General features: G+C 34.8%; 1 protein-coding gene and 1 long non-coding RNA gene across 2 annotated transcripts in view; one reads left to right on the top strand and one right to left on the bottom strand.

The window, feature by feature from the left end:
* Positions 1–4042, bottom strand: part of LOC130798967 (uncharacterized) — an 8374-nt gene extending 4332 nt beyond the window's left edge. Inside the window, exon 1 of the long non-coding RNA XR_009039158.1 lies at positions 3930–4042. This is a non-coding gene — a long non-coding RNA (uncharacterized LOC130798967). The remainder of the gene's footprint in view (positions 1–3929) is intronic.
* Positions 1–10759, top strand: part of LOC130798966 (uncharacterized) — a 12046-nt gene extending 1287 nt beyond the window's left edge. Inside the window, exons 2-6 of the mRNA XM_057662057.1 lie at positions 1577–1625; positions 1744–1795; positions 2383–2570; positions 3155–3268; positions 10041–10759. Coding sequence (XP_057518040.1) covers positions 1577–1625; positions 1744–1795; positions 2383–2570; positions 3155–3268; positions 10041–10208 — 571 coding nt within the window. The 3' untranslated portion in view covers positions 10209–10759. The remainder of the gene's footprint in view (positions 1–1576; positions 1626–1743; positions 1796–2382; positions 2571–3154; positions 3269–10040) is intronic.
* Positions 10760–10875: the final 116 nt, after the last annotated feature.

The following is a 10875-nucleotide window of genomic DNA, read 5'->3' as shown; positions in this document are numbered from 1 at the left end:
GATTATGAAGTGGGTGTAGAAAGTTTTTTTTTTCCTTTGAAGTTTGAATTAGATTTGTGAGATGGTAAAACCTATACAATGATTTGGATTCCTTTATTTTTGGTGAAATATTAAAGTTCGATAATGTATATGAACTATGAAGTGGTATTATGTAGTTTTAGCTGATTATAAGGGTGTATAAAGTTTTCTTCTTGATGGGTTTCAGTTGGATTTGTGTGATGGTAAAACCACAACAATAACTTAGGTTCCCCCATATTTGGGGAAATGTTTAAACTTGATAATGATTATGAAGTAGGTATAGTGTAATCCTATTTGATTATGAAATGACCATAACAAGTTTTTTTCTTTGTCGAGAAGTTTTTTGGTTTTGTGAAGATCAATATAGACTATTAAATGACTGTAGAAAGTTTCTTTTTATGTTGGTAGTAGTAATATATTTCATTCATTACTCCAAATGCCATTTAGTGGCTCTTAGTGGTAACCATCTAGGGTGGGGTTTGGGTTGGTCAGATGTACTTAACCTTACCTTGTTAATAATAACACAAACAAAAAGTTGTTATCAATTGACCCTTGGTAGTAAACGATCATGTGCAATTTTACGTAAGTTAAAACTTCACATGACGTATTGAACCAAAGAACTATAAATCTTTGGCCCCCTCGAAATAAGGGACAATGTTTGTGATGGGCATTAATATTTTTAGTTGCTATATTCATTCTCTCTGTGGTGAAACAATGTTTGTGGCATTGACTATGTGCTGTTATATTTTCTCTAAGGTTTTATTTGTATTACCGTGCTACTATTGCTATAGAAAAATAAATTTAAATCCCCTATTGTGGTGAAGATTAGAGTAGATTATGAGGTGAGTAGTGCACATTTTTTGGTTAATATATTTGTTTACGTTCTATTTTTCTTGGAATTAATTTTGTATCATTTCTAATTGAACTTATTATATTGTTTTTTCCTTTATGTTTATATTGCTGAAAGTTGTTTATAGCTACATTGACCACATTAGATAATGAAGTGAAGTTTTGCTATTTAACGTGATCAAATTCAAATGATAAGGTATCAATCGACTTGCTATTAAATGTGATGTAGGACGATTTTTCTGTTTTTATGGCAAGATGGCAAGTGAATTATGGCAGCGATTGTTTAAGATTAGGGGCAAAGATTGGGTTGCTCCAAGAAGGATTGGAGAATTTCTTTTGATCAATTACCATTGTGGATAGAGATCTTAAAAAGATGTGGGTGATTTTCTCTTTTGTTATTGTATGGTCCATATTTCTGGAGAAAAATAGGAGAATTTTCAATGATCGGTACAATACAGTTGCTATGGGAGAAGGTGGTTTTTTAGCAATTGGCATCTCTTTATGGCATCTCTTAGGCTTAGGCGCATGGTTTATTTTAACAATGCTCGCTAAATGACTTATGTAGAAGCAATTGGAATGTGATATTTTAGATTATGATTTTTGGGATTCCTCATCCCATGGATGTATGATGATATTTGTACATTAATAAATTTCTTTTTCCATATCAAGTTGTTTTCTGTTTGTTTTATTAGATAAAATTGATGTGCAGGGCCGCTTCACTCGAGGAAGAGGTTTTCGAGGCTTTAATGTTGGTTAAGGTGGGTGAGAATTTGAAATGTTTTTTTTTGAAGTATCTCCTTGGCTGTAGATTTTGAAATTCTAAGTGAAGGGAGGATTGAATTGTAATTAAATTGTTTACATTTATTTATGTGGCAGAGACTAGGATCTGATGTTCGTGAAGGGAAAAGAAGGCAGTTCAACTACATAGGTAGTGATAAATATTTTCGTGGTGTTTTGGAAGAAATAGGAGCCTTTTATTTTCCTAGAAGAGGTGCATGTTCATTCGTAAATGAAGGTTTTTGGACGTCTTGAGCTCGAAAATTCTTATATTCTCCCCATCCGCACATTTTCAACCTCCAACCATGATTTAGAAAACATCCATTTCCCATAAGAAAATGGGAGGATCCTGTTCCCCTAAAGTATGTGTCTGAAAATTGTTTCTTTGTACCTATGGAAACAAGCCTTTGTGTCTGCATTTTCGTTTTCTGATGTTATTGCATTGTGTGTGCATATTATGACTTGCATATATTAGTTATGAAGATCTTTAAACATTAAATGAAGTCTATATTTGATATTGCTGATGCTATTTGTTGTTGAAGCGTTTTTTTTTTTTTTTTTTTTTTTTTTTGTATTTAGAGTCATGCAATATGTTGAGAATATCATGTAAAATGTGCCCACCTTGGATGATGATCAAGTTGTTTGATTTACTTTGTTTATTGTTGAATTACAGCAGCTTTTTTTATGTTTGAAATCTGTGAATCTCGTTGATAAGTGCATGACAATTGAACTGGGCAGGTAGACTGCTTCGAGATGCTGATGCACAGCCAGATTTGCTAGGAGCTTTAATTCAAGCTACCAAAGATGGTGATCAATCTAGATTTCAAGCCTTGGCCGGCTTAGAAAAACAGGTTGATCAAAGCCCCAAAGAGTTGTTTAATGAATCTGAATCTGAATCTGAATCCGAATCCGAGCAGGAAATTGAGGTAATTTACTCTGTCCACCAAATACCAAATTCACGTGTAGCATTAGTTAAGTCTAAAGTTTCTGATTTTTTTGGTGATTATCAAATAGAGATGTTGTGGGATAGAGTGATTGAATCATCATTACTTCACGAGCATACAAGCTTTTTAAATTAGGCCTACTTTCAGTAATTTGTTTGGAATTTTCTGTAGGAGAAAAATGGGTAATGTTAAGATGAATGGCATAACTGTCAACTTTAATTCTTGAATTAGAACATAGACGGTGTGAGAAAGAGAAAGCGAAAGATTGACCTTATTGGATTATATCCAAAAACCAAAGCTTTTGAATAATCGCTGTAGTTTTTTCCTGGTGCATTATCTGATTCCTGCAGAGCATGCGATCTTAAACCCATAGACCACATGTTTAGTACTCTTTTAAACTTTACAATGCTTTAATCTTCATTTACGTTCTTGAAGGGTATTGGTGTTGCAAATATATATGAGGCTTGTGAACAATTCAAACAAGGAAATTCATGTCTCTTCTTATGCTTGTTTCTTTGAAGCTATCGAGGCTCTTTGTATCTAACTTCCTGACTCTATATCTACAGTATTCTGGTGAACATGTTATGCTAGCGAGCAAATGGTTTAATGGTCTTATCGAAAAGGATATCCAAACAAGCAATGAAGTCTATTCTATTGATACTGTGGATTTTGACCGCCAGGTAAGATGACGATCTGATTATTGAGACTTGAGATCCCCTTTTCCCGGAAATTAAGATAACTGAAAGCACTTTGAAAGTGTTCGTTCTAACATTTAAGATAGCTGAAATGTATCCCGTGGGAAGCTATCTCAAGTTAGTTTCCTATTTCTGTTTTATGAAAACATAATGTTTAGGAGGAGAAAAAGGAAAATCCAATGCATGACCTGTCGTGTTCCCACTGTCATCCATTCCCACCAGTTAGCTGTTTGGCTCGTCATCCATATCCATCGACATGATGGGTGCACCAGACCTGATTCCTGAGCATCTCTTTATGTTAGTTGTGTAATTCCTGATATATTAGGATCTTCTTATAGATAGTGGATGTCCTAGCCACTGTAAAAGCTCTTAATGTTGTAATTTGGTGGACTATTGTCTAGAGAAGGGTGAGAAAGTGAAGCTTATTGGCTAATGATGAAGTTAGTTATAATATATGAATGATCGAAGCAAGTGATATTTTCCGATTATTTTTCCATTTGCATGATATTTTGATTATTATTTGACACTTAAAACAGACAATCTTAAAGATCCTCATTTTAGTTCAGTGGCCAATCACATGGAAATAGGAATGAACATCAGGTAAGGACAAAAAAAAAGTTTAACGAGAGCAGCTAAGATCACTTACCAATTTATGGTGACGCATAGCTTTAAGACCAATTTACTGCTGCACCAAATCAGTGATGAGGCATAAGAGTTTGACAAATCTACTCCATGGAAATTAAGGAAAGCCTATGCCTATGTAGTTTACCTTCAGTTTGAAAAGGAGAAGTCTTTTGTGCCCTTTAGGCTAGCTTATCCATTTTCAAAGACGCTACAATGACAGGCAATAGCCAAGCATAAGCATAAAGGAAATTTGGGAATTTTTTTAACATGTATACCCCACACCGGAAAGCCATGTGGATACAGGGAAACACCTTTGGTTGCCGTCATGGTTGAAAAAGTCATTTTTATTCTATTCTCTCTACCTAATGGTTTGGGGAGAAGCATAAAGGCAAATTATTGCTATAAAATTCCTATGGTTTTGCTTGACACGCAACCCTAGATACACAAATGCAGACAAGTGCTGCATGTATACTCGTACACTATAGCTAACTTAGGTGATACACCAAACCTATCTACCAGTTTCCACAATCATCCATGGAAGGTAAATATTTTTTAGATCATGGAAGGGAAATATTGAGTGTAAAAGTGCATGAAAAAATATATTGAGTGTAAAAGTGAAGCATTCTTTTTTCATTTAGGAATCAATAAATACGACCTTGCATCATCAATAATTTGGTGTAATTCAATCTAATCACTAGAATTACGGTTGAAGATTCACCAAATCTTCATAGAGGTATGAGGTTATGGTCGTCCCTTGTAATAATTGAATAAACAACACAACAATTTTAAAATCTTAATCCTAATACAAGGGATACACGAGCCAAAAGATAATCAACTTAAGAGATCATCATTATCAATGATTATGCTTTATCGTTATCAATGATTATCTGCATACTTTTTTTCTTATCCGTTCATCTCAATTTATTGTCATATGTTCTTGAAAATCCTATTTTTTTTATGCCATTATTCTCTCTTATCCAAGTTATTTTCAATATACCTCTTTATTTTCTGAACTAGCCATTTACTTTTCTAACTTGCATTTTCGGTCTTTTTTGCACATGACCAAGCTAATGTTAACATTTCTCTCATTTTGTCTTATGCAAGATCAAAACCCTTTCTTATGTTTTTATTTCAAATTCCATTCTTTAAGGTATGTTTTCTCATCCATTTTAACATATCAACATCTCAGCTACCTCCAACTTCATACGATAATCTTTTCTGAAAGCCAAATATTTTGACTCATAGTTGGGTTTCTCTAGTGGTAATACTTTTCATTTAACCTGGTGCCACATCTTAGTCACGCAATAAAATGTTCGCATTTCTCTATTTGAGCCACCCATATAGAATTATATATTTAACATCTTAATCTTTATCTTCGTTCTTGTGAAAAATTGTCCCAAGGTACTTGAAACACCCTTTTGAACAAAGCTCTATTGTATATAACTTTGCTATGCTCATCCGCTCTAAAACCACATTCCATATACTTTGTCTTGCTTCAACTCTATTCATGGTGTGCTCCAACTTAATTTTATGGTGCATGTTGTTCGCTATCATAATTTGTAAAAGTGGACGTACCCAGCATAGTTTTATTAGCAAACATGCATTATGAAACTTCTCGGATATGTCTTGTTATCTTATCTAAGACCATTGCAAATAGCAAAGGACAAAACATTGATGTATACAAATCATGATTGAAAGATCTTTGGTTGCTCCCTCATACCTTTGATATTGGTTTTTATTTTCTTATACATATTTTGGAGTTTAATATACTTATGTGACATGCCTTTTTTCCACTACCCACCACAGTTTTCCAAAATACTTCCTCCATTCCTTAAATAAGTTCTCATTTGCCATTTTAGGGTGTTCCATTTGTTGTTCCTGCACCGAGTATGACCCAAAGATTAGACCAAACTTGGTTGTTTTGCAAAAAATTCGAAGGCCCTTCAAGAATCACTAATATGAACAAGGATATGATCAAGCAATGTTGATCTTGAGTAGAACTGTAATGGCTTCACTTACCACCCAGACCTTACCCTCCAACCTCACCAATGCTTCACTCACAAACGCTAGATGGAAATGTTATGGTTTTTCTCTTTGCTTCACTCACAAAGGAAGGATCATAGGTTAGGACAAGCACCTGCAATTCCCCTTGAAAGAGAAAACCTCTCTCTAAAATTCTAATCTCTTAGAATGTTATTTTTTTATCATCAAAAGCTAAATCATACAATGTGTAGATGCCTCCTTATATAGGCAAGGATCAAAGACTAAGCACATGTTAGGCACATGCCTTTTTAATACAAAATAGCAATGTGAGTTTTAACTAACTTCTAACTACCTCCTTAACACTTGGAGTTTATTTGACAAACAACAAAATAAACGAACTATACAATTACATAATTATTCTCATCAACTTTTGTGTCTTCGTATCTCTGGATCAGAAACTGGTACATTAGTCCCATTGCCTTGGACTGTTCTTCCTTTCTCAATTAATCACAAGACCATGAATCAGGACCTGAACCATACATGGTTCAGTTCCCTCAAAGAATCTTTCTATTATATCATGATTTTGTATAAAAATAACCTTGTTCATCTTTATTTTAATATTTTAATAATGCTTGTGGTCCTCACATATCTTCCACTAACTTTATTTTAATATTTTTATATTCCTTATGGTCCCCATATTTTTCTCACTAACGTTATAAAAATATTTTTTTATTGGTTGTGATCTCCATATTTTTTTTCACTAACTCTCTTTTAATATTTATTTAATGTTTATGGTCTCTACTTTCCCTCCATCAAATTTATTAATCAATAAAATAATACATCCACTATCTAAAAGATTCTATTTTTCTTAATTCCCGTGAACATTCCTTATGAAAATTTCATTAAGGAACGAAATGAGTAATTTTAAACCACGGGCGAACATTTTTCTTTACCTTGTTATACTTCATTTGTTGGGCACATATATGAACATATTCCATAGGAGATCATCGTTACATTTAAAGCAAATTGATTTTTGGAAATGCGTGTACATCTTTAAGATGTTCACCTTCTCTCATGGCTTCTTGGTGTGGGTCTCATAAGCTTAACTTTATGTAGTTAACCACATCCCCTTTATTTTTATACAGAGCTTCTTAGTACTTGTTTTCAACCTCTTAAAATCTTATTTGTCTTCTATTTCTTATAGTAAATATGCACAAAGTAGAATTAGAGGATAAACATTAGACTTACAATCACCTAAGGAATCAAATAAGAGCAAGTGCATTCATTGGTGCTAGATTTAGGATGCACAACATCCCACATTATCTGCATTGACCGTTTCAGTTTCTTCTAGTTCTTCTCCACCAATACAGGTGATGACCACCAAACAATCTAACAACTGAAATCATAATCCAAAACAAACGAAATATCAGTATTTTAATATCCGCATCCAACAGACCAATGCAAGAATATAATGAAGCCAACATAAACACACACTGATGTAACTTTTGATGATTCAGATCTTGACCTGAGAGCCTATGATATTGGAGTTACTGAATCCTCCAGTATCTCACGTGCATTAGTCCCAGAACCAGTTGTCAATGCTAATAGACCTAGACAGAGATTAAAGTCAAATATTTCATAATTATGTTGATATTGTATGTCATTTCACATACCTATAAGAAGGCTGAGTGGTTAAGGTGGTTAATGGATGGTGCTCTAGTGCTGGACTCGGAATCTAGGCAGGTGAAGAAATATTAGCTTAAATCATTTAAGTCTTGTTAAGGGATCAACTAGGCTTGTCACTTGTGCTTCTAATTCTCTTCCAAAGGACTTCACTTTACCAAGACCAAAGGTTGATAGGCATGACCTGTTCGTGAGGCAACTTTAACTCATCGATATTCACTAATTATAAGCATAACACTTTGTTTAAATGGAGGGAAATGGAGGGAAGAAAGGAGACAGATTTAGAGGGATTAAAAATTCTTTGTTCGGATAACAAGTGAGCTGAGAGAGAGTTGTAGGGATATGAATAGATAATCAAGTGTAAAATTTGGGATAAAGGTAGGAAAAATTCAATATAATTGGCTTGGTAACTTGACAAAATATATCTCTTACAAGTTACATGCATATTCTTATTCTTGAATCATGTAATACATCACCTTGAAGAATGGCTGGTATACGATGTTTGTGTTCAAGTAATGAAGGATGAGGAAGGCTCGTGATTTTCTTCCAAATCTTTTCAACTTTGAAAAGATTTTGTAAATAAAAAGTAGGAAAAATTAATATTAAGAATCCCACCTTTCACTCTTCTGCCCTGAATAATCGCACCTTTTAATTATTTTCTAATAATACAACCTTTCATATCTATATGCTCACAACAACTTGTTAACATGTTAACTTAGTTAAAAAAGAAAAATAAAAAAACACCCATTTCCTATCCCCCACCCCTTCTACCACCTTTAGCAACTACTTCCCTTTCCCTCAACCCTTCCACCACCATTTGATCCTCCACCTTCGACTTAAGCCCAAAACTACCACATGCAACACTACTCACCAGTCACCACCACCTTTGAATTCAGGCGAGACACACAGCCCAAGAACTCACTTCCACTCGTGAATTCACCAAAGAACCACCACGTGCAATCCTATCACTCATCACTTTCACCCCAAAACCACCACACACAACCCTAAATGGGAGTGGTTGGTTCGAATGCCGGTAAAGATGTGGTGTGACGGAAGGGTTGGGTGCACACTGCGCAGGGGTGGGGGAGGGGTGCTAAGGTCGCAAGCGTAAGGGGTAGAAAAGGGGTGGACCTATGGTGGTGCATTGGTGGGGGGTGGTGGAAGAGTGGTTTAGGGTTTCTTTTCTTTTTTTACTTGTCCTTTTTCTTTAAATAAGGGTAACCTAAAATAGTAGATTTTTAAGTTCAAGGGTATGTTGATGACAAATAAATATGAAAGATTGGATTATTAGAAAATATTCAAAATGTGGGATTGTTCCGGGTGGATGAGTGAAAGGTGGGATTATTAATATCAGTTTTTCTTTAAAAATAAAAAGAGATAGAACCTTTCTAATCTCCTCCCATCCTTTCCTTCTTAACTCAAATTCTATCTAGATGAGGGATGGATTTTTGTCTTTCTCTTTCTACCCTATGTCCTATACGTAACAGATAGTTTTGTTCTCCTCCTGCTCCCCCTTTCCCATTCCTTACCCTACCATCCTTTTCCCTCCCCTTCTTAAATTGTTATCCTGACAAAGTATAAGACTTGAACATATTTAATTTACAGTTCGCAAGTGATATACAATGAGAAAGAATACGTAATACACCCATACGTGTGAAAGTGATACAATGGGGAAGAATATACTTGTGTGCCATAGATGTTTTCCATCACTTGAATGAAATGGTTTACATTTTGAGTGTATACCCTGAGAATGTAAACCATTCCATTCAAGTGATGGAAACATCAATGGCGCACAAGTATACTCCAAGCTCAATACCAAAGTTCTTGTTAAGGATCAATCAAAACTTGAAGCTTTCAATTCAAGTTCAAGATTAATGAACGTGAAGATTGGAGCAGGCACGGCACGCACACCTCAATCTTTCAAAATTGTGTATTTTTTTCTGGATGGTAGTTTGAACCTTTTTGACATAACTGATACATTTCTTCTTTTTGCTTGTTTTTTCTTTTCAAAGATCAATAGGTGCCAACACTTGTCGATAAATTTTTTTATATAAATTCTGCTTGGAGATGGTACAGTTGAATACAGTAGTTACTCAAGATATGAAATACCTGATATTCATAACTAATAGTAGTACATTAAAAATTGGCTTTTTTCATAAAACTTTGTGATGAAATAAAAATTTTGAACATGTAGACATAACCCAGATATATTCTGGAGTTTCATCAAAGGATTCTGGAATACGGTAATGGAACTTGAAAAAGAGTTAATATGTGTAAGCATAGAACATTGGAAAAGACTAAAATCCTTGGCATTCTCCTGTCGAACCAAGCTGCCGATGTTATATCCCATTTGCTGAGTAGCTGAATCCACTTCATGATGGGAACCTTTCAAAATTGTTTCGTCCTTTTATATTATTGTTAATTGCTGTTCTTGTAAGGACGGTACTAAGAAAATTTGTATTTGCAGGAGTTGCGGAAACTTGTCCGGAAAGTGCATAATCTACAAAATCGGCAGAGTGGCACTGAAGAGATCCCAGTAAAGAGCACTGAACTAACAGCTGCTGAAAAGTCGCTCAATCGTTTCCTTTGTTCGCTGGCAAAACAGCACTCGAGTTCTCAATTAGTTGATGTATAGAATAGGCTAGACATTGTAATATATAGTTCTATATTGTTTTAGATTACATCAAATTTGAAAGATAGTAAAATCTTCAGTTGCCCGAGGTTCAGATTGGCATGACAATTCTTGGACCCAACCTGGATCCGTGAATCTAGAGCCACTTAGACACATACCCGTCATAGAGTAGGGCTTGAAGATGGTGGCTGCTTTTGAAGATGGAGGGTCGATTATGGCATATAATATCACAACAATAACATCGCCTTCCATGAAGCTGCCTGATTCGGACCTTGACCCATCCTGTTGAACAAATCTACTAAGCACCAACGTTTTTCTATTTGCGCCATATTTAGAGTCTCAAGCAAGCTCCTCGAGATTGGCTGACTAAAATTGCCTTATGCTTTGCATAAGTACAAGTCTCCGCAATTTATTTTACGTGAAGGTAAATATATATGTCTATGCAGTCCGTGTGGAAAATATATTGATGGTCGACAATAACTTTGAAGTGTAAATATGTTTTCCACAATTGCTTTAAATTTAAGGTGAAGGATTATGGGTTGATACTTGCAAAATATTTCCTTGGCATTTAACACGTTACATGCCGTATGTGTTTCCCTGAGATTCTTTCGACTATATCTTTGTATTTCCCTTCAACTTGTTCATAGTTTTTACAAATGCATCGGTTCAT

The sequence above is a fragment of the Amaranthus tricolor genome, chromosome 13 (genome assembly GCF_026212465.1).
Source record: "Amaranthus tricolor cultivar Red isolate AtriRed21 chromosome 13, ASM2621246v1, whole genome shotgun sequence".
Classification (NCBI taxonomy): domain Eukaryota; kingdom Viridiplantae; phylum Streptophyta; class Magnoliopsida; order Caryophyllales; family Amaranthaceae; genus Amaranthus; species Amaranthus tricolor.
Note: the sequence above shows the minus strand (reverse complement) of the source record. Positions and strands in the feature narration are given on the sequence as shown.